General features: G+C 40.8%; 1 protein-coding gene and 1 pseudogene across 1 annotated transcript in view; both read right to left on the reverse strand.

Moving 5' to 3' along the window:
• Nucleotides 1-24,209, reverse strand: part of kkv (hyaluronan synthase-like protein kkv) — a 401,584-nt gene that overhangs the window by 291,240 nt on the left and 86,135 nt on the right. Inside the window, exon 2 of the mRNA XM_090387806.1 lies at nucleotides 2,693-2,834. Within this exon, the coding sequence (XP_090243932.1) occupies nucleotides 2,693-2,793 (101 nt within the window). The 5' untranslated portion in view covers nucleotides 2,794-2,834. The remainder of the gene's footprint in view (nucleotides 1-2,692; nucleotides 2,835-24,209) is intronic.
• Nucleotides 9,721-9,795, reverse strand: LOC150075712 (small nucleolar RNA SNORD36; annotated as a pseudogene).

The raw sequence follows: 24,209 nt of genomic DNA on the forward strand, positions 1-24,209 counted from the left end.
ATGTATCAGGAATACGCCATTTCCAGGATAACAACTCTTAGTTTACAGTGATGTGGGCGGACAAAGGTGGTGGATTAACGTGAACGTCTGTCTAGCATTGTTTCAGCCAACCGGAGAGCTCCAGTGGCACAAATAACCGCCAACTTCAACGAGGGAGGTTCCACAAACGTCTCCACCAAGACCACCAGCCGATCATTAACCGAATAGGTTATGGGACCCACCAGAGTCCCATTGATAACACCACTAGACAGGATTCTACGTCTCAATTGGGCGAAAGAACATCGTCACAGAATCTTAGATGATTGGAGATGGGTCTCCTGTTCTGATGAGTCCCGTTTCCAATTATTTCGAGCGACGGGAGGGTGCGTATCTGGCGAAAACAGCACGAAGCCATGCACTCGTCACGTCAACAAGGAACTGTTCAGGCAGGTAGACGGTCTATAATGTGCTGGGGCGTATTCAACTGGCATATATTGGGACCTCTGGTACGTCTAATCGCATCTCTGAATGGTCCAGGTTACATGTCCGTCCCTGCAGACCATCTGCATCCCTTCATGGTCATTGTGCACACCTACAGGGCAATGGACTCTTCCAGCTGGACAATGCGGCTACCAACAGAGCCGTGGTGACTAGAATATGGTTCGAAGAGCATTCCACAGATTTTACCGCCATGGAATGGCCTCCACGTTCATCGGATCATCTTTGGGATGCTGTGGAAAGGTCCGTTTGAGCTTTGGATCCTCCACCTAGGAATGTGACGGAATTATGGACAGCAGTGCAGCAAGCATGGTGAATGAAAATACCTGTGGAACGTTTTCGGAACTAGTGGACTCAATGCCTCGCTGTGTGACTGTCCTTATTTGGGTGAAAGGTGGGCTTACCCGTGACTAGGTAGGTATTCATGATTTCTGTCCACTCAGTGTATATATCGTATATGTTATATTTCAAGAATTGCATTCGCTGCATTTTTGTTACTCTATTTGCATCACAAAAGGGGAACGCTGGAGTTTTCTTTTTTCCCTTAAATCTCAGAACTAGAGTCTTATTTGCCTCCAATCCTCCCTTTCTTTTAACACTCTTCCACTTTGAATCCTGCAGATCATCCGTACCAATCGAACAGAAGTCTTCGTTTTCTTGTATTTTATTCCAGATTTCTTCAATATCGAGCTCTATTTAACAGGGCACAAATAACTGACAGAATGGTAGTCCCTATATATATAAAATGCACGCACACGCCCCCAATGGTACATAGACTGCAAGGCGAAAAAACTAAATGAAAATCCTAAAAAATTGATTCAATAAAAAAAAAAAAAAAAGATAAATTGAATATTTACAATTCAAGTTCTTCAAAACTTCGAACGAAAGCACTTAAGTCCATAAAACTATAAAAAGAAAGTCTCCATTAATCCCTTAATAGGGACTGGGATTAACACCAACAAAAGTTGGTTTTCCACTTTCCGTGAGGGGTCGGCTGTATTTAGCTCGAAGGGAAAAAAAAAAAATTCCTCCCTGGCGTCTGCCCCAGACCACGCGGTGGTGGGAGCTTGTCCAATTCACCGAGTTCGCAACATCACGCCGGTTTTAAAAGAAAGAAAAAAAAAGTTTTCTGCGCCATTTCAGAATTTATGAGGGATGCGCGCATTGCAACTGCCCTCTGGGGCTTGGGGAAAAAGGACAATAAAAAGGAGTTCCCCTAGTCCCCTACAACTTGCAGCTCGTTTCACTCATTGGGTGAAATACGTTGTACTCCTCTCCTGCTGGTTTATTTAACCCGTAATCTGGAGTCTACTTTTTTTTTTATTCCTCCATGGGGAAAACTGCATTTTTTGTCTTTCAAAAGTGGTTTTTTTTTTTTTTTTTTTTTTTTGAAGCGGGACTGCGAACTTAGGTTCAACTGAGTGCTTCACCGAGGATAATTCGGGGGGAATATTCAGCGGGATAACACCCGACTCCGTGAAATTCGGGTGTTATCCCGATGGGGTAGGACAGTACGAGCTTGCTGACGTTGAGTGTGCTTTAAAGAATCCGTTGTTGAGGAAAGATTGACTGAAACCATTGAGACAACCGCGGGGTCAATGCCAGCTTGGAAGTCCCACACGAGATGGTTTCCGAGATTCTGGAAAAGGACCGTACGGTTACTGAAATACTTATTTCAGCTTCTTAATGATGGCTGCTGCAACGGGCCATTAATTTCAAAAATATTCACGCCCTCCCCTGCTAAGACGTTTGGAACTCTTCGGTATTATTTTTCCGCTCTGTGGGAAAGATAAAGTCATTGACTCCAACTAATTTTTCGTATTAACTTACTCCATATTTGTTTGTTTCATTCGCATGCTTTTTCGTCTTTACTGTTAGAAGATAAAAAAAAAAAAAAAGTTCAAAAAAGAAGTTGGCTGTAATTAAGATTGCTTTCTTTGAAAATGTAGTTTTGTTAAAGACCTTGTAACCTTTCATATAATGATAATCGCTGTGTGCTTTAGTTTTAAGATGGCCTCCTTTTTTTGTTTCTCTTATCCGGGCATGTCTGCAACCTTCTGCTGACATCGTGGGTCGGTTGGCTCGTTTGTGGGGTTACAAGAAAACTAACAACGACTCGGCAAGACACGCTTCGGTCGTTGCTTGCCGACTCGTCTTTAACTCATCCCGACAAGGTCACGAGGCTGTGCGAAGTAGGCTGTGGGAAGACTCTTACCTGCCATAGGTGTTCTCGTTCAGAGGGGTCGCTTCGTCTTCGTCTGCGGAGTTCTCATCCTCCGACTGGTCCTTGGTGGCTAAATTTTGCAAGGGAGCCATGGGGGCAGGTCATCGGTACGGAAATGACATGCTGCGGGAGTCTGAAAAAGAAAAGAAACGAAACAGTCAGTCCCCGCTGAAGTGAGGAAAAAAAAAAAAAAGTTAAGGCTATTGTGATAAGGTGATCGTGGGTGAGAAGAGACGCAGAAGTGTCTGAAAATGAACATATTCTCGAGCAGAAATCTTGACAGAAATGATACAAGACTGCGCGAAATAAACTAATAAAACATTAAAATTCTGAAAATAATAAAATTTAATTTAATAAATGTATTAAATATATTCATTAATAATTAACGATAATAAGTTTTGCTAAGAATCTTAATAGATAATCAACGGTACTTCAAGCTTTCAGCTGTAAAATTAGTCATTAATAATAATTATATTTATAAAGTTTTATTAATATACAATAGAAGGGCATCGCCCCCTTCTTTGATCCTGCTCAGATAGCAAACAAACTGGATGAGTATTTTGCATCTACATTCAAACGTGAGGAATTGAAAGTCTACATCTACATCCTTCCTAAAATGAGGTTTGAAAAACAAGGTTTGAAAATGGCAGAAGGTTATCAAATTGTAGCAGGATACTTAATGATTTTGCAGTAACTGAAAGCAAGGTGGAGGAGAAATTGTTGAAGTTACACATAAGAAAAGCACTTGGGGTGGATGGGAGCTATCCAGTTATATTAAACGAGGCAGCAAAGCAACTAAGCAAACCCTTAGCCATAATTAAATAAATTTTCTGTTTATACTGCGGCACGACAACCAAGTCAGTAGAGTTTACAATAAATCGTCAATACAAATATTTATCGTATTTAGTAGTCACGGGCTTGAACCCCGGTCCACTGAAGGAACGCGTGCTATGCACTCTCGATCCTGACCACTAGGCTAGGTCAGGCCTTCATGAGCGCATCCTTGGACTCGGGAGGCCCCCACGGACTGGAGATGTGCAAATGTATCCCCAATTCACAAAGGGGGATCGAAGGGTGACACGAGTAATCACAGACCAGTTAGTTTAACTTCTGTTCCGGGTAAAATAATGGAGTCACTGGTTAAAGATGCATTGCAGGATCATCTAGACAAGACTGCAGCAATAATTCAGACACAGCATGGGTTTGTTAAGGGAAAGTCTTGTCTGACAAATTTGATTGGTTATTATGATGTGGTCACAAAGGAATTGGATGCAAAAAATAAATATCTGTTAATTATATCTCTTATCTTATCAACAATATCTTATCTCTTAATATACCTCTGTATAAGGCAATGGTCACGCCACGCCTTGAGTACTGCGTACAGGTCTGGAGGCCTCATTTTAGGAAGGATGTAGATTTGCTTGAGCGTGTCAGAGAAGGGCAACAAGATTGGTGAGGGGAATGAAGGGATCCCCTTACCAAGACAGACTTAAGTTCTGCAAATTGCACTGGCTGGAGACTAGGCACCTGGGCGGTGATCAGATTGAGGTGTATAAGGCCTTCAATGGGTTGAGCACGCTGAATCCTGATGGGATCCTTCCACTTGTTCAGATTACGAACCTAAGGGGGCACAAATTCAAATTAAGAAAAGACAGATGTAGAATAGATGTGCGGAAATTTGCCTTTAGCCAGCGGGTGTTTAATTGCTGGAACAAACTTCCATCTGTCGTTGTGGAAGTTGATAGGTTGAATAAATTTAAGGAGGAACTGGACAGGCATTTGGAGGGAATGGTGTGATTTTTTTTTTTTTTTTTGGCTGATGCTGCATAAGCTCACACACTTGCTTTCTTGCATCACATGCCACTATTACTACCAATCCCCAAGGGAACTTGACTGCATAAAATGTAGAGGTATGACGAAGTAAGTCAAATCGTTTTTGCATAAAACGCACTGATCGATATCTAATGAGAAAATTAGATATGTAATTATTTACCGGAGCATTTGTAGTGACGTAATTGTCCCGCCCACTTGTATCTGGTAACCCGCATCCCTCTTCTTCCATTGGCTATTCCATCACGCGGCATTAGAGTATTTTGAAAATATTTTAGTTTATCCTAAATATATGTATAGATTATACAATACAATGTTATTATTTGCATAATAATAACGTTACGGTAATGTATTAACATTGTAACGCACTGATCGAAATCTAATCAGGAAATGACCTATATAATTATTTACCTGTGCAAGTGTAGTGACGTAATTTCTTCGTACTTTTCTCCCATTGGCTCGAATAAATATCGCTAGGAGGAAAACTTTTTCAATGTACAGAGAGATTTATTAATAGAACGTAATAAATATTTTATTAAAAATAAAGGACCACATGGGAAAAAAAAAGAAAAAAAAAAAAGGTATGGCCAAAGTGCATGGTAGGATAGTGTTAAATGATTGGCTCAAATTCCCTACGCACCCAGTGTGAAAGTGGCGCAAAAAATCGTTTAGTTTCGTTCGCCACCAAGTTGAAAGTGCGTGTCGGAGTCTCATCGTGCGGAAGAGGAATAGAATCAGCGAGTGATTAATTAATAATAAGAAACACTTCTTCCGGTTTGAATTAGATTCACATTTTGTCACTTCGGTTATTCGGACAGTGCCCTGCCGATCGGAAAAAATTTCTCCTCGTTTTCCTTCCTTTGAAACAATACGTTAAAATTCAACCAAAACAATGTGTGGAATCTTTGAAGTGAATAACCAATGATTGAATCATGCGAAACCCTGCCACTACCAACAGATAGGTTTTATAAAATTCGATAATCGCGACTGCACACGTGAAGTTCAAAAGTTCTCACATTTTTCTCATAAATTCAAATTATTCGTGTTGAAAATTCGTCGCAAAAGTTTAATTTTTTTTTTTTTTTTTTTTTTTTTGAATCACGCTATCCAAGAAGGGCCACAGTCGATGTACGCCGCATCGCAGCTTCAAAACGAGCGAAAATCGTGTGGTGCGAAAAAGCTTCGTGAAACCGTTTTAGCCAACTTGGAGTTGAAGAAATGAAAAAAAAAAGTACAAATTTTAGAAAAGGGTGAAGAAACGCAATCGCTTCCAAAAAGTCTCGCGTTTTCGCTCACTAAATGAAGGCCATCCCCACACGTAAGTTTGCCTCGCACATTCGCTTCTAACTTTTAAGCTCCATTATAGAAACCGGAATAAACGGGGTTAGGAGTTCCGGTTGGGCAAGTTGCGTCCTTATCTCCCTCACAAATGTACGGTATCACTGGCGCGTGCGTGTATACGTTGTATTAATAGCTTCCACGGAGAAAAAACTGGCACGCATTTCAAGTTGCGCGTTGTCCCAGCGAGAACACATTTCGTCCAAAAAGCATTTTGTTTGGAAGCCGCTTTTGTTCTCTGCTCGATTTGCCTGTTGGAAGAAAACCTCGACTTTCCGGTGGGTGGGGGGGATCCTTGCCAGCCCCCGCCTAATTCGATCGCAGTATGAAAAAAAACCCCGTTTTTTTCCCCATCGACGGAATCCGAATTGAGATTTGTTTTTTCCCCACTCTGCGTGGGTGGGTGGGCGGAGATTAAAAGCACAGCGTTATAGCGCGGTACACAACGTAGACAAACTTCAGGCAAAAAGAACAGTTACTTTGTAGAATTCCAGACATTGTACTCGGATGCTGCCCCAATATTTTATTTTATTCATTTAAGTCTCTTTCAACTCACTTCCTGCTCCACATTACGAAGGGGAAAAAAAAAAAACAAAAACGCGTTATAAGATTTCGAGCATCAGTCTGAAGCTAAACATCGATCAAAAAGTATCATTGCTAAAGAAAAGCAAACGAGAAAAAATAATACATAACTGGCTACACTTTAGTGTGGTTTACTGCAATATTCGTTAAAATGACAACGAGAGAAACTCGCATTCTCAATATCTTCTTTAAACTTGAATTCGGTTCAAACTGAACGGACTCCTTTACAACGGTTAGCGGATCAACTGATCGGATGTCCGTTGTAACGAGAGGACGGAGATGGTCGTAAAGATTTATATAAGAAAATGGGTGGGGGCGTACACCCTACATGCCGGCTGAGGGCGAAATCCTGGATGTTGGCCAAAGGAGAATTTTTTGGACAAGGATCGATTGTAGTCCAGCAAAAAGCCATAGCTTTAATGCATGTGCCAATAAAGAAGGCTGCTCTCGATCAAAGATTGGTCGAATACTTCCTTCAATTTATTCACCATTTACTGCAATTATTCTCGCTGCGCAAAAATAGTTTGGATTTATTCAAACTGCCCACATACGGAGCACACGGACGGAAATTTGTTCCCTCAATGAAGTCCTAATTTCTGTGGCAGAGAACGAATTTGCGCAGTCTCTCCAGCAACCACCGATTGAGTTTGTCCCACGTGCTGGTGAATCCGAGGAAGAATAAGAATGCCACCGGCATTCCATTTATTCAGCCCTTTAAAGATTAAAATATCTCGATTGGGTCTCCACGCGTTGCAATCTTTCTTGGCAGAACAGTATTTTGCGATTCACGGCTAATCTTGTTGGTTTTGCCTGCGCAGCCATCTACGGTTTTTTTTTTTTTTTTTTTTATTAACACTAACTGCAGTCTAGACAACTGGCAAATTAATAAAAAAAGCGAGCTTTACCACTTCAAATACACAATATTGTTTTCAACTACTAAAAGCTGAGACATGAAATTCCCAATGGGATCTTGAAAGCAATTATTTAGTTTGCGTTTGCTAAACAGGAATAATCAACAGATCGTGTATTCGTGAAAGGAGTGAATTGGATCGAAGCTTGAAATCATCGTAATGCAATGCTTTATTCAGAACGGAGCAGTGGCCAGCAGATTTGCAACACCCTTACCACATCGCGATTCGTTTCCCACTGAGGATAAAGAACTGCGCAGATGTGTACCAAGCAGAACCAGGCTCTGCCGATGAGACCCAAATAATAGCGCGTTTTTACCAATGCTTGTTCGTTTACTCGAAATAACTACTTTCTCCAATTAATTTAACCCCCTCCATCAAGAGTTGCAGTGGTAAGTGGGCGTTGAATAGAGCAACTTTCATTAATACACCCTTCTAGCCATCCAGCTGTACAGAGGGTGAAATCGAGCTTAATAAGCTGAATAAGAATAATAGTTCTGATCGCAAATTACAGATGGATATAAAAGCCCCACGCCCACCACCGCCCACGAAAACCACGAAGAGTTTCTCATTTCACGCGACCAGAAGGTATTCGGCGGGTTAGTGCGACAATGTTTGGACATTTATTTATTTCATTATTTATTTATTATATATATTTTTTAATCATATAACATACACAACAGGGATGCGCCCAGTTAAAGTGTATAACAGAGCAGAAAAAAAAGATAAGAAAACAAAGATTGTACAAAACATAAAAATAAATAGTAGAATAACACTTTGTACAATGAGAGTTCTTCAAACGGGAAAATTCCAATTCAAGGAAATAAATAAAAGGTATTCATGACGTCAAGTCCAGTGCCATGAAGAAAATCGCAGTGAGCAAGTTGCTGTAGGAGACATCACGTACACACGAATTAATGACGACATCTTTAAATCAGAACTCATCCGTTAGCCAGTCAACCTACTCCAAATAGTTCTGTGAAACTCTTTCCTGATCACAGCCATATCCGCATCAAACCTGTTCACGAGTGACAATGTTCTCTTGAAGAAGGATATCTCTATTCCTGTGGATTAATCTAGAGTTACCGATGTGGAATGTAGTCTTCTGTCTGGTAGCCACCGCTGGAGCGTGAAAATCAATATGGCAGAGAAGATCCAGCAAGTAGATTGAACCAGCGAAGATACGGTACAACAGTTTTAGATCGAGAACAGTTCGCCGAGTTTCCAAAGATTGAAGCAGGAACAGAGATTCGAATAGAAGATTTAATGGTAAAACATTGGGTTACGTCTGGAAAGATAGTGGATACATTTCATCTGCAGCGATTCTATTTGCTGCATCAAGTATGCATAGCGTGGTTCCACATAGGAGAAGCAAACTCCAGTATAGGGAGTACAGTTGTCTTGAATAGGAGCACAGAACTGAGAATCTTAAAATATGTACGTCTGCCGTTTAATGAAGCCAATTTTTTTTCCGCTTGGTTTAATATTTTTCTAACATGTTTATCAAGCCCACATCCCGCAAAATCAGCAATTTAAGGTTTGCACAGACCTCAACCACAACGACGTTTCAGGTCTGTACGGACGGAGCTCCACAGCCTCCGTTTTATTTATTTATTTTTGGGAAAGCGGTGGCGCATCAGCGAACTATCGCCAACCGTAATCAGCACTCTTTCTTTGTATGGCGTCTCGCTACACCTTATTCCGATCAGATGGAGGACAGATAAGAATGGAAGATGCCTGGAGAACACTGCATCGTGCCAACAACGAAGTTCGCTGGAGCTTGTCATTGCCTTTTTCTTATGGCATGGCTAGGATCTCTGCTGGATGTTCGGGGATCCACGAACCTTAACAATCTGGACGGCTCCTTACGATGTCACATTCCTTCGGCACAGACCCACCTTTGTTTGCGCACAATGCTGCCCCGTGCTATATCAGTGGTGCTGTTCGAGAATGGTTCAGCTCAGAACACAAATGTGCAAAAGTTGGGATGGCCGATTTGAACGCCTACGGGATAACATTGAATCGGATGAAAAAAAAAAGACCCACGTCGGCAGCTACTCACTGTTTCGCAGGAGGGATGCAGGACTGCACCCGCTGCAGTCTATCATTCCCCTGCTGAAAGCCTACCCCAGGAGTGTGTCACAGTGGCCGAAGGCCCGACACGCTGTGGGGGGTGAAAAGAAGGATGATTGTTTATATATTTAGTTATTGTTTTATTGTTCTTATTTCGTTTTGTTCCTTATTATGTGTGTGTCCACTTTATTCTTATTTCCCCCACTTACGCATCTGACTTTGCTTTACAGGAGAATTCCAGATTCGTGGGAACTTCTCAATTGTGTATAATTCCCTTGGGAAAGGCTGAGTGTTCAGGAATAACAAGCTCAGATTAATAACAACAAAGGTTATTTACATACATATATACAACATTATATACAATTGAATAAAAAAACATGGAATATGTATAGAAGGTTAAGTCAAGGATACCTTGCATATATTATTCTTATATTAACAATCAATACGCTATTTTCATCATTATACTCTGTGTTCTCGCCATTCTGTTACAATACACTGAAGACCAATCTTAATTTTCCTAAAGTCTCTATTTGTTATTAGTCTTTCAGTTGGACCAACAATTCTTCATTAATACAAACACTATATTCAATTACCTATCCTTAAAACATTCCAAGATTCTCACTATAAACTTTATTATCGCTCAAACATATTATAATCATCTGAACAACAATTTTTTTTATTACTTATCTTTCGTTTCTCTTGCATTTTACAATAACCTTTTTGAATTAATTAACTCTGTTAGTATATAACTCCTCTGACCGTTTGGTCGTCCCGGAGTATAAACAGAAAAATTTATTTATTTTTTTTATATATAATTTACTTCAGAGATAATTTATCTATCAATTTACTTCTAGTGCTATCTCTGTTTTTCATTAATTAATCACTATACTGTTTCCCTAACAGTCCTTGTTAACTTGCAGTACTTACTATTATCTTTTTTCTTTCCTTTGCTTTCCGGAGTGGTTTCAAACTTCCATTTTTGGCTCACTGAGGATCTCCTTCATCAGCTACACCTGAATTTGCTACAGATAATTTTTTTAGGAACTCTTGGCTGCATGGGACCGGCGTTCTTTCTCCACCTTATTTGGGTTACTTCTATCTTTTCCATTCGCCGCTTCATTCTTTCTCATCGAGCTACTAATTCCGCATTTTCGCTCCTTCTCTCGGGCTACTGATTCTGCGGATTTCACTCCCTTTCTCTCCACCTTATTAAAACCTATCACAAGGAAAAACTCATTAAGCTCCACCTATTAAGAACTTTTTTAAGAAGAAAACTTCCCAGGGCGCAACCCTGCTCCTTTCCCACCTCGACCAAACTCAACTGTTAACTGACACATATTTCCTACCACAACAGAACCCTCAACTGTCCATGTTATTAACTCATTTTACTTATCTCGACGAAAATCTCGACTGCTGTGTCCGCTGACTATTTCATTTTCCCTATCACCAACAAAAAACTCAACTTAGAATCCCACTAACCCATTTCCCTAAACACCCACATAACTCAACTCGGGGATCTGTCTGTGTTTTGTCTCCCCCTGTTCACTCACTTTTTGTTCATCTCAATTTCTCTACCGCCTACATATGTCAAATCTTCCCTAGTTTTCAGTTTAACCGATCTTACTCATTTTATCAACTTTCTCTCTCTTGTTATTTGCCCATTTTATTTTCTCAAGCTGATTCCTTGTTGCTCGATCTAACTTCTTATTTTAAGAAATTTGTAAACTTTCTCAGGCTGTCTCTACCTTTGAAGTCAGCCGCTTATAGTTACACTGTAGCAGACTAATTTCCCACGATCTAAAAACTTGCCATCATCAACAGCCAGAGCCAGTCTTAAATCTAATTCCCAGCATTTCTTCCGTTTTCACTACCTTGACTCTCCTCGAGGTGTCACAGATTAAAGAAATGTCCCGACAGCACATGGTCCACCGCGCCATTGTTTACCAGAGTTGACACCTTCTACTAATAGCAGTTCCTACTGGTTTCTATTGTTCTGGTTTGCCTGGAGTCGAGTTTACCCAGGTTGCTAATAGTTTTTCAGTTATCGCTCCCCTTGTATAGACGTTGTCTAATTTAATCCTTGCCAGTGATCTTAGTAATATGGTTTCGCTCCCCCATATTGCCATATTATAAGTTTTACTTTAAATAAATCTCACTTTTCTATATAATAATATATTTGTAAGATTTTACATCTTACAACGCTAAAGTGACCGGCGGTAAATTTATTATTGTTATCATCTGTTTATTCACCTTAGGTTCACCCCCTGAACAGCCTTTATTCAAAATGTATAATAAATTTTGTACACCCTCCTAGTGGGCTAGGAGGGTGTACATCTAGGACCATGGCTAGATTGACTAGAAGAATAGATTTCGAGATAGAGAAAGAAGATCCTCCCCCCTTACGGCCGGTTGAGCCACCGCCGAATCCAATATTCCCTCGTCAGGAATCTGCTACACTGAGAGGCAGATGCGAAGGACCGCATTTCAGAGCGGTGTACGCACGCGTGTTCAAAGAAAGTGCATCATCCCTTAAAATTGTAATTGTCGTCCGAATAACAAGTATATGGCAATATTTCTTACAGATTGCATCAGATAAGATTGACACGCGTAGGTGATGACGTAATATTGCATCAGCTGTTACTTTCGGCTATATAAGCACGCTCTGCAACAGTTGCAGTCATTCCTTGCTTGTGTCAGGATGGCGAGTTACGTGCAGTTCACAAGAAGAGGAAGGACGCCTTTTCGTCATATTGCTTAGTGTCTTGTAATCAGCCAACAGAGAGTAGATTTCTTTCCAAACTCAAGAATACTGGTTCTGCTGATAAGAAAAAAGGAGCCAGACACAAACCAGGTCTGCACGCCAAAACAGGACCACATTTTGAAGTGCTTATGCCTTAAGAAGAGGTCGTCCTAAGAAGGAAGCCGCACCTCACACCAAAGATTTAAAAAGCCCGATTAATTTAGTGTAAGGAGCGTGTCAAATTAACCCCCGAGGAGTGGAAGTCAGTTATTTTCTGGGATGAGAAAAAATTCAACCTGCATGGCTCTGATGGGAGAGAAACGAGACGTGGTGAAGAATACCATCCAGACTGTATGGTGTGTACAGTGAAATTTCCTACCAACACCCCAAATGATATGGAGTGCATTTGGTATCACCTGGCGTTCATAAAAGGTTCCTTCTGGCTGCCAATGGATACGTGGCTATATTGGAAGGCAAATTGCTGCAACCATTAGAAACCATTTCAACCTGCCAAGTAACTGCATTTTTCAGGACGACTCTGCTCCTTGTCATCGGAGAGCGAAAAGTGTAAGTAGGCACTTCTGTAGCTATTTTAGCTTCATTTCTGCATTAAAGGTTCGACAGTAGTGCGTTTACATTTGTTAACATTTGAAAAAATGGTTGGAAGAACGGTCCATTACAACTCTTAGCTGGCCAGGTAACAGCCCGGCCGAACCTGAATCCTATAGAGAACAGTTGGCATCGTGTGGAATCTGCAGTTGCCAGAAAGAAACCAAAGAGCCTTCGTGAACTTCATAATTTGTGTTTGGATCAACGAACTATCAGTTGATTATCTTCAGAAATTGATCTCGTCAATGTCTCGACGGTATCATCAGGGCCAGAGGTTATCTAGATGAACTGCTCACCTCTGTCATCAGGGCCACAATCAGATTTTTAAGAGGCAGCAACTTTAATTTTAAAGCCGAGCTGACTACTAAATACGGCGATGTTCTTTATTTTCGCTATTTTGTGAACTCCTGCCACCTTACGTGGTCGCCCCCGAGTATCAACAGAAAACTCGTTTATTTATGTGGCGATTCCAGCGGAGAATATGCTTCAATCGAGAATTATCCCTCGTTCCTCATAATTAATTGCTCTTACCTTTAACGTAAGAAATAGCCTCACCCTTGTAAGTTCTCTTGTTCGGCGTCAGTTCCGAATATCTAAAATTTAAATAAAAAAATTAACTGAGAATCTTCGGTGTCGTGCCATCACGACAGCTGCTGTGTTTTCCACTCAGAATCCGTTTCCACTGTTTTCCACCCATTCATTTTTGGCTGATTCTGCAGGAGCCGCTTTGTGCGCGGTTCTTCAACTGAACGAAGGACAGCGCCGAGTCCCAATCTCGTCCATTTTCGTGATTCGCGTTTCTCTCCCCTTGCAGTCTGGCCATTTCGAAACTTACAGGGAAGCTCTCGTGCCCGCGTCACTCATTGGCGCTTGGAGTATCGGCGGAAGGCAAGTTTTGCGTAAAAAAGGGGTTTTCGAGTACCACGGCCAGATCGTATTTCTTCTACCTTCACGACATAAACTGCGGGAGCCAATTTATGGATAATTTAGTGGCAGCAAACGTATGACTGCCCAATCCACCGACTTGCCCATAAAACCACTCTTCCGCTAGCCGCACTGCTCCTGCGTTAACATTCGTCGCTGGGAACAAAGGATTATCTCCTGGGGGGTCTGCATTCGTGGAATACAGAACGCGCTTTACTTTCCTTCAAGGCCGAGTAAGGTTGCTGTTCCGTGCCCGAAGGCTCTTAATTAGCGCGTTCCACAAAGTAGGAAGGACAGCTTCGGGTTTCGTTGCTCGACTAGCTGCGAAAATCAAGACGGTAGCAACTCGATGTTATCGAGGAGAAGGTCGTTGGTCCAACACTCTTCTTCCAGGAACGGCACCAGAACTGAGCACTTGGAAAACGCATTAAACCGAACGAGAGCAATCCCATTAATTTTCTTCGGAGCAGCGACTTACCTCAACAAATAACTGGAGTTCCATTCGCCGACCTGTGGGGCACTCGGATGAAAGATCCCTTTTTTTCTATATCACCTTCCCCGAAGGACTACGGCTTCTGGTCTCTCGGTGGACGAAGCAATTAAATCTAATAGACTTTCGATGTACGTTAAATATAGACCTTTTGGTTGCAATATATCGATATATAGTTTTCAATTATGATCACTATATCGACTTTATTTTTATTATTTATTTCGACCCTACTTCCACCTAGCTCCAGTTAACATTTTCAACAAGGCCCTGGTGTCTCCGAAGGGATTGCCGAGGTTACTTTCTTGCACTGCAGGTGTGAAAACGAAAGCATGAGAATACGATCTGGTATATTCGTGCATTTACACCCACGGATGCCACAAAACATCGATGGTTATTGTAGCATCTACTCTCTCCTCCTAATCTATACAGGCCAACGAGTCGATCGCGGATTTAATTTCTGTCGATCATGACGAATTTTAAATATACAGTCATCCCTCGATTTGTGCAATGAAGTTTTTGAGATGGTAGATCGCGGCACATTTTGAAGGAAAAAAGTAGATCCATCACAAATTAAGTTGGCCACCCCTGCATACAGTATTTTACAATATCCGATTGACTTTTTCTGCCACATATTCTTAAAATTCTCGTGGTTTTTTAATTTCATCTTACTCGAAGGATACGATTCGGACCATCTCATTCTCAAATAGTTCTGCAAGATGCATGTCTTACACCCTATTATTTTTCTGTCGGAATTTAAATATTTTGTTTTCAATAAATTCTATAAAACTGTTTGAGAGAGAGAGAGAGAGAGAGCACATATCGAAAGACGGTCGGTGTTCTTCTGATATGGGGACGCATTACAGCTTTTCAAAGGAAACAGGTCCAGGAGAAAATATAAACAAAGAAGGGTTACTGCGGGAGAACAGGGCGGTTTACCCGAAATTGAACGGACGCTGTACTCTGGTAATGGCAGACACCTTAAGTTTCGGGTAGCTATTAAGACACCGGTCCTGAGTACGTTTTAAAACTGAAGGGCGGCTAGGTCTGGCGAAGAGCGTAGAAAAAAAATGGAAGGGATTAAAGGAGACCGACCATCAAGAAAAGTGGCCGATTCAGCTCCGAAAACATCGCTTGTACTTCTGGGGAATTAGTAACGGCCGCATGGTGCAAGAAAGCCTATGGCTTATGCTGCACCAGCCAAAAAAAAAAAAAAAAAAAATCCGAACAAAACAACGATAAAAACAAAAAATAAATTAAATAAATAACTAAATAATAATTAATACATAAAAAAAATAAAAAATAAATAATAAGGAAATTAAACCTATCATCCCATGCGCTTCCCTTACCAGAAAGTACTATCCAGATGACCTTTGAATTTCCCCAAACTGTCGGACTCCACAACCCATGAAGGCAACTGATTCCAGTAATTTATAACTCGCTGGCTAAAATAAAACTTCCTGCAGTCCAATCTAAACATTTCCCCCCGTAACTTGAATTTATGTCCCCTAGTTCTAGCATCATTTATAATCTTGAAAATTTCGTCCTCATTCATTTTACTGATGCCTCTCAGAGCCTTAAACACCTCAATCAAATCTCCTCTAAGGTGTCTAGTTTCCAAACTCTGCAACCCACATATTCGAAGTCTTTCTTCATAAGGACGCCCTTTTGCCGATCTCACCAGGCGAGTTACTCTTCTTTGCACCCTTTCAAGAAGCTCGATGTCTTTCTTTAGGTGCGGTCTCCACACTTGAACACAGTATTCCAAGTGTGGTCTAACATAAGCCTTATATAATGGGATTATCACGTCCCTATCTCTACTTGCAAAAGTTCGATAGATCATCGATAGGACACCATGGGTCTTCCTAGCAACCTGTTTACAATGCTCAGAGAATTTCATGTCTGACCGTATCGTAACACCCAAGTCCCTTTCCTTCAGTACTGGGTTTAGTTGAACTCCACCAAGTGAATAAGTTATTTTGGGATTACAGTTTCGCAGGTTTAATACCTTACACTTTGTTGGATTAAAGCATAGCTGCCATTTTTCTGACCATTCCTGAAGTCTATCTAGGTCTCTCTGAAGAAGCTCAGCTTGACAGTGATCATTAACTACTCTACCAATTTTAACATCATCTGCAAATTTAGACATCACACCCTCTATCCCTTCATCAATGTCGTTTATGAAAATTAAAAACAACAGTGGTCCTAATACTGATCCTTGGGGAATCCCACTTCTTACATCAACCCAATCTGAATAATAGCCATTTATCACAACCCTCTGCCTCCTGCCCTGAAGCCATCCTTCTATCCAGCTAAGGATTTTCCCAGTAATTCCAACCTGTTCCAGCTTATAAAGCAACCGCTCATGTGGGACTGAGTCAAAAGCTTTGCTGAAATCTAAATAAACAATGTCGAAATTATTCCCTAAATCCAGCTCGTGAGTGACCCTTTCGAAATAGCGAACCAGATTTGTTAAACATGATTTTCCCTTTACAAAACCATGCTGGGTATCCTTGAGAATTTCAATTCGATCCAAATGATCCTGAATTCCACCCTTGATCATTGCCTCCATGATTTTCCCTACTACTGAAGTCAGACTGACAGGTCGATAATTTTCAACTTCACTTTTATAGCCCACCTTATGTATGGGAGATACATTTGCACTTTTCCAATCCAAGGGAATCTCCCCAGAGTCCAGTGATGCTCGCATAACCAGCCTCAGTGGTTCAATGCACTCGCTTGCCGCCTCTCTTAAGATTATAGGGTATATCCCATCAACTTCAGGAGCCTTACTGGTCTGTAGGCTCGAAAGGTTTTTCATTAAATAATCTTTCGAAATTTCAATATCATTAATTACATTTTTTAACTTCGCTCCCACAATTTCCCATTGCCACAAAAGGCTTTTCATTTGTAAATATCGATGCAAAATAACTGTTGAGTTCATCTGCAACGGCAGCTGGTGTATTTATTACTATCCCCTTTCCCTTACGTAAAGGTCCGATCTGGTTTGTCCTGCTCTTCTTGGCATTTATATATGTGAAGAATTCTTTATCCCCCCTCTTTGCTCTGTGTGCTAGTGATTTCTCATAAACTGCCTTTGCCTGTCGAACCTTTTCTGTGGCTCTATTACACACCACCTTGTAGCTGTTATAGGCTTCAGTACTTTTTATTGCTCTGTACCTTTTCCATGCCACCTTTTTCTGCTCAAGTAATGTGGCAACTTCACTATTCATCCAACTTGGAACCCTTCTCGTGGAGTATTTTTTTAATGGTATATACGCATTCAAGGCATCTGTGATTAATGTTTTAAAAGCGTACCACAGTTCAATTGTATTCATTCTCTGCGCGATATCTACCCAGTTAATAGAGGCCATGTAGTACCTTAAGGCATCGTAATTTCCTTTTCTGAAATTAAAACCCATTCCTTTGCCTTTTACTTCTGCTACCTCTCTCGTCATCATCCACCGTAGAACTCCGTGATCACTTCCTGCTACTGGTTCCTCCACTGTCAGCCCTGTTATGTCATCTGATTCATGGGTGATGAGGGAAGGTTGGCCCAGCCATACAGGACACGTTAAGGGCGAAGACGAATAAGAAAATAGATGCTGAAAGAGAAATTGTTGGTGATTGGTCTAGAAAAAGGAGGGACTGTAGGAAGAAAAAGGAGAAGCGCGAGAGAGAGGGGGGGAAGAGATTTTATATGCGGTTGGAAGAAAGTTCTGATGGAACTTGGAGGGTTAGAGAGAGATGGATAAGATGAAGAGATAATAATAATGTAAAGTGCGGGGAGAAATAATTTTGATGGGAGTGAGAAAAGGGCTGGTGCAGTTCAGCGGGTAATTAATAGTAGGAAAGTGAGGGAAAAGGTTAAGAAAGAAAATGTTATGAGAAGTGCAGGTGCTTAAGTGTAAAGTGCGGAGAAGTGAAGATAGTTGCTAGAAAGTGTGAAGAGTCTAATTGGATGGACAGAGGAGTGTTCCAGAAGCAAGGGCTTTGTTTTATTGAAAGAACTAGCAAGAAATGCGGTGCAAGAGCGACTCCAGAGATGTATGCCTAGTGGACCAATAAGCAAGACCCAGGAAGGAAGCCGAAAAGAAGCATAGGAAAGCCCAAGAGTTAAGGATCGCCAATTGGAGGCAGGAGAAAAGGAAAGGCAGAGAAAGTAAGGCCTCGAGATATTGAATCTGTTTTGTAGGTAGCAAATACGTAGGATTGATAGGTCCAGCTGTATACGTCATTACAGAAAATAAACAGTGGTAAGGCGCCTCCGTAGCCGAGTGGGCAGGAGCGGGAATGCAGTAGCACACGCTCTTGAGTAGACCGGGGTTCAAGCCCCTGCCTGCTGAATACGGTCGATCTGCCAACCCGCACTGGACCAGCGTGGCAGATTATGGTCCATTTCCCTCAGCATGAATTGTTGAGGAGGCTTCCATCCTGCAGTGGGTTGATAATGGCTGCACTTGACTTTTTAGATAGGAAGAGTGAGAAAGTGTTGAACGAGAGCATGTTTGTCCTTCCTTCCTTTTAGAACCGTTAGAACGAAGGTTTTGTAACGCTACGTGTACAAAGAGCAATCTTAGGTTAAGAGTAAGATTTGTGTTCTAGTTTAGTATTGATGTGGTTAAGGTTACGTAAATATATATGCACACGCACGCTTAATCAACTCTTGCATCATGCAAGGGTTCATTGTTTGAGGAGAGTCGTTGGAGCAGTGATTTTCAACCTTTTTTTAATAACGGCACCCTGAGGAATTTATTTTATTTTGCGGCACCCCTGAACAATCACTCAGTTTTCTGCCTGTTAGATCCCATTATGTGTGTGTGTTATATGATAGTTATTACAATAATATAATTATAAAAATTACATTTCATAATACAAATTTATGCATATAATAATTTTATTCTTTATATAGAGGTACTAAGTAAACATCAATTATAGATCTCGGGGGCACATTTCACAGTTCTAACCCCCTTTCGCGGTGTTAGGTTACATTAACGACACAAATAGAAATATAAACGAAAGATATTTATTAACAGTTAAGGCAAAAGCTAACTAATATTTGACAGGTGCTTTCAAAATATTCCAAAATGAGCATTTGCACCCTTTGTACAACAGTTTTCGCTGCAATGTTATCAGAAGCCCTCAGTTTGCTTCAATTTATCATTTTAAATGGAAAACAAAATGAAAAGTTCTCCAGATGCGAACTAATATTTAGTTGAACCACTCACCTCTGGCCCTGACGACACCGTCGAGATCAATTTCTGAAGATAATCAACTGATAGTTTGTGGTTCCAAACACCAATTATGAAGTTCACGAAGGGCCTTTGGTTTCTTTCTGGCAACTGCAGATTCCACACAATGCCAACAGTTCTCCATAGGATTCAGGTCCGGCCGGGCTGTTTCCTGGCCAGCTAACAGTTGTAATGGACCATTTTGTCCAACCATTTTTTTCACATGTATCAAATGTAACCTCAAATGCAGAAAGTAACTACAGAAGTGCCTCTTTACACTTGCCCGATGACAAGGAGCAGAGTCGTTCTGAAAGATACTTGGCAGATTGAAATGGTCTCTAATGGTTAGCACCAATTTGCCTTCCAATATAGCCAGGTGTCTATTGTCAGCCAGACGGAACCTTTCATAAAGTGCAGGTGATACGAAATGCACCCCCGTATCATTTGGGGTGCTGGTAGGGATTTTCACTGTACACACACCATACAGTCTGGATGGGATTCTTCACCACGTCTACAGCAGAGGAATCGTTTGTCTCCCATCAGAACCATGCAGGTTCAATTTCCTCTCATCCGAGAAAATAACTCATTGCACCGCTGGGGGGTGGGTCCATTTGACATGCTCCTTACACCAAAGTAATCGGGCCTTTTTCATTTTTTTTTATGAGGAGGGGCTTCTTCTTAGGACGACAAGTCCATTTTTGAAGAAGCTCTTCTGACTGTTACTGTACTTGCTACTACTCCTGTATGTTCTTCATTCTCTTTTCAGCTCAGACTAAGAAGCTTTACGGGTTTTAAGGCGTAAGCGCTTCAAAACGCGGTCCTAATTTGACGTTGAGATTCATTTGCGTCCGGTTCCTTTTTTCCTTATCAGCAGAACCAGTATTCTTCAGTTTGGAAAGAAACCTACTCACTGTGGACTGATACTGATTACAAGACACTATTAGCAATATGACTGGAAAAATATCCTTCTTCACCTAAAGCAACTCTTTCTTCGTGGCGTCAACTGCATGTAACTCGCCATCCTGACACAAGCAAGGAATGACTGCAACTCTTTCTTCGTGGCGTCAACTGCATGTAACTCGCCATCCTGACACAAGCAAGGAATGACTGCAACTCTGTAAGAAATATTTCCATATACCTATATTATTCGGACGATAATTGCAATTTTAAGGGGTGATTAACTCTTTGAACACCAGTGTATACATAAGTTCTCAATAAATTGTGTATTGCTGAGCATAACAAAAGATAACTGGCTCTTTGGCTAAGGAAATAGCAGCCAACGAGTTGGTAATTTAGCCTGAGAAGGCCAGAAAAATAACAAAAGATAGACATTAACTTATTTATATATGCGTATGTTCAAATACTGAAAAGATATTTTGTTCAGGAGCTAGATTTGCTTTACTTGGAGTGGCGATTTATGTACACCTTTTGAGCAGGAAAGTGGCAAAGGTATTTCCACATTTTTTTTTGAGAATGCTATAATATTATGTGTAAATTTTGATATTGGAAATAAAATCTCTTGTAGTTACAATACTGAATGTCCCATAATTCAAGAGAAATACACAGAGTCCTATAGTAAATCACCGAAGCTCATCTTGGAAAGGGGAAAATAAGAAAATCCTTGTTGCCCAGAATCTTCTGAGAGAGGATATTATTTCAATCAGATAGCTTGTGGGCCTTGGAGGAGATGAGGATTCCTTTTGTTTGAATTGCAACTTAAATATCACTACCATTTGTAGTTCCAAGGTAAATAGGGGTATTTGAAAGATATTTAAATATAGTAATAATTAAATGAATTAAGATAAAACAAAGACCCACTTCCCACAGTTCCAGCATGGGTCAAGAGGTCGTGCTTGACCAACCCCGAAAATTACCGTGACGTAATCATTAAACAGTTGGATTCAAGATTTTACTTTATGTATCTAGACTTTAGTATAGCTTTTGATGCAGTCCCACATGGAAGACCGCAATATTAACTGGAAGAAGCTAGAATTGGTTGGCTGGCTAATTACAAATAGGAAACAGGGGTTTTGTCGTAAACTGTCAGTCCTCAGAGTGGACCAGCATAGCAAGTGATTCTTTTTCTTTCTTTCTCTCTCTCTCTCTCTCTCTCTCTCTACATATATACACATACACACACAAGAACTCTATTCCCTCTACAGGCAACCAGAGGAATCTAACAATTAACTGGACCTTCAAATTGTCAACTTAATGTGAAGGTGGGAACTGAAAAACTGAACAAGTGGTTATGCATTTGGTTAACATGAATCCTACACTAATCCTTGGATCAGTGTAGGATTCATGTTCACCAAATGCCTTCCAAGTCACCTGTTTCCGCACGCGCGCACACAAACCTTAATATTTCTTATTGAATCAACAATAAGCATCAAAAAAGTTAGTCCTGCCAAAGGGTATCACTTTCCTTTGGTGTCCATGTCTCAAGCATTGGGAGGGTAGCTGGCAAAAAGTTAGGTTTACTTAAGAGTTAACCGAGACTTCGATCAATTGGCACTATTCATCTTTCTTTACAAAATTTGTTAGACCAGCCCCAGAATTTGTCTCACAGGTCTGGTCCCCACATGGAGCTTACCAAAAATTAGAAATTGAAAATATTCAAAAAAGAGCAATCCAGTACGTTTGCTTCAAAAGTGGCCTTGAATACAATAAGAAATCCTACCAAGAGTGGTGTTTGGACTCTTTGCCCTTGAAACGCTGGAAGAAAGAAGAGATAAAGCCGACTTACTCCCTCGTAACCAGCTATTAAATAGTACCCTGAATTGCCCTCATCTCGTCTCACAAATAAACTTCAACGCACAGACAAGAGCTTTAAGAAACCATTTAATGCTAAAACCATCCTATGCGAGAACTAATTATGGATACAACTTCTACAACACGCCTGCAAGATCAATTAACAAAGCAAATCCCGAGATATTCGATACCCCTGGACACTTCAAGAGGAAACTGAAATTGCTAACCCGCATTCGTTACCTGAACCTTAAAATTGATTTTTCTCTCAATTTCTGACTCTGCTTCTCTAATGAGAGTGAAGGAATACCAGGGTTCAATTTTTTCCTACCTCTTCATTTCACTCCGACTCATCCCCCTTTACATTTTAATTTTTACTTGTAGATTTCAATTTACTGCTTTTTCTTCATTTTATGTACATTTACTTTTTTTTTTATTTGCATTGGAAATTTATTATTATTATTATCATCAATTTATTTCCCTGTTGAAGAGACACCCCTGGGACAGCCATTCGCTAGAAGGGGGAAGAGTTGCATTCTAAGGTGAAGCGGACCCATGAGCAAAAGGTTACAAAGTTCATTGGACAGTCGCCCTGAAAGGCTGAATACAGAATTTTGGAATACGTGCTGAAGCTACTTTCAGACCATTATCAAATCAAGGGAGACGCTCCACAGTTTCTCACTTCACTCCTTCAAAATAGAAGGACCCGGCTTACTGTCTACGGCCAAACACACGAGCGATGTGTCTCTTCAGGCGTGCCACAGGGTGGTGTCTTATCCCGCCTCTTATTTACAGCGCTTATCTCGCCGCTTGTTGAGTCCAGGCATGATACTCTATGTTATATGCTGATGATATGAAACTCCTCGCACTGATTTCTCCACATGATGATCTTATCATGATAACATCATCAATTAACAATATACTCCTGGAATTTGCAATCTACTTCAACCAGTTTGGACTAAAAAGTCTGAATTATTTATGATATTCTCACTAAAGAAAACGACTTCCTATATTCAGCCAACACTATGTAATTCCCCTCTTCCCATCGTCAAGAAACATACTGATTTGGGGGTTGTTTTTGATCCTAAGCTCTGCTTTGGTAACCACATGGAGAAGTTGCTCACCCAGGCAGCTGGACTCCGATGGAGGGCCAAACAGCATTTGCATTATATTAATGAAGTTACGACCACCAGAAGATATATAAAAAGCACGGTAGACTCTCCGCTTCTATATGCTGCAGAAGTATGGGCATCTGCCGCCCCTCGCACAATTCGACCACTCTTTTCTGAGTTTTGGCTCTTAAAAATGGGCCATAAACAAACTTCCTCCACAATTAAGGACAACTGAAATGGCCAGTTTGATAAAAATTCACAGGCTTCCCACGCTGATTAGGGTGAAATGCCTTACCACAACTGTAAAAATGATCACTGGAATGATCTCGGCACCATCATTCTGGGACTTGTGCTCTTGGAGAGTCCCTCAGAGCGACTCCAACCCTATGCCCACATCTCAGCCGTCTCCACCTATCCGATAGGTTTCTGCCATATCAGCTACTTTCATGTGCCCAGTCTTTGGATGCTGACCTCAATAAGTTTTCTAGTGATAAGGAGTACAGACGCCGCATCCATAAATTGTACTTCCCTGTCCCTGATTCTTCTCCTTGAAGCTCGCCTTAACGCCGCAATCCAGCAATATGACATGAAGATGGCTTACCAACCAACCTTGCAGTTTTCCACCTATAATTGTATAGGTGGAAAACTGCAAGTTTATAATTGTATTATACTTTGAGTGTTGAGCTGTATTTACTTTTTATTCGTTCACATATGTATTTTTATATTTAAATTTATTAATTTCTTTTTCTTACATATTGTAATATTGCTGTTAATCCCTGCCCTTGTGGCCGTGAAGGGCTTATTGCAATGTATCCATTGTATTACTATTATTGCAATAAAGATTTCTATGATTTTATAATAGAATATTTAAAATTTTGGCATCTCTGACATCATCGAATAATTCAAATTTTGACATCTTAGGTCGACGT

Source organism: Mastigoproctus giganteus, chromosome 13 (assembly GCF_048544385.1).
Source record: "Mastigoproctus giganteus isolate SK-2022 chromosome 13, ASM4854438v1, whole genome shotgun sequence".
Lineage (NCBI taxonomy): Eukaryota > Metazoa > Arthropoda > Arachnida > Uropygi > Thelyphonidae > Mastigoproctus > Mastigoproctus giganteus.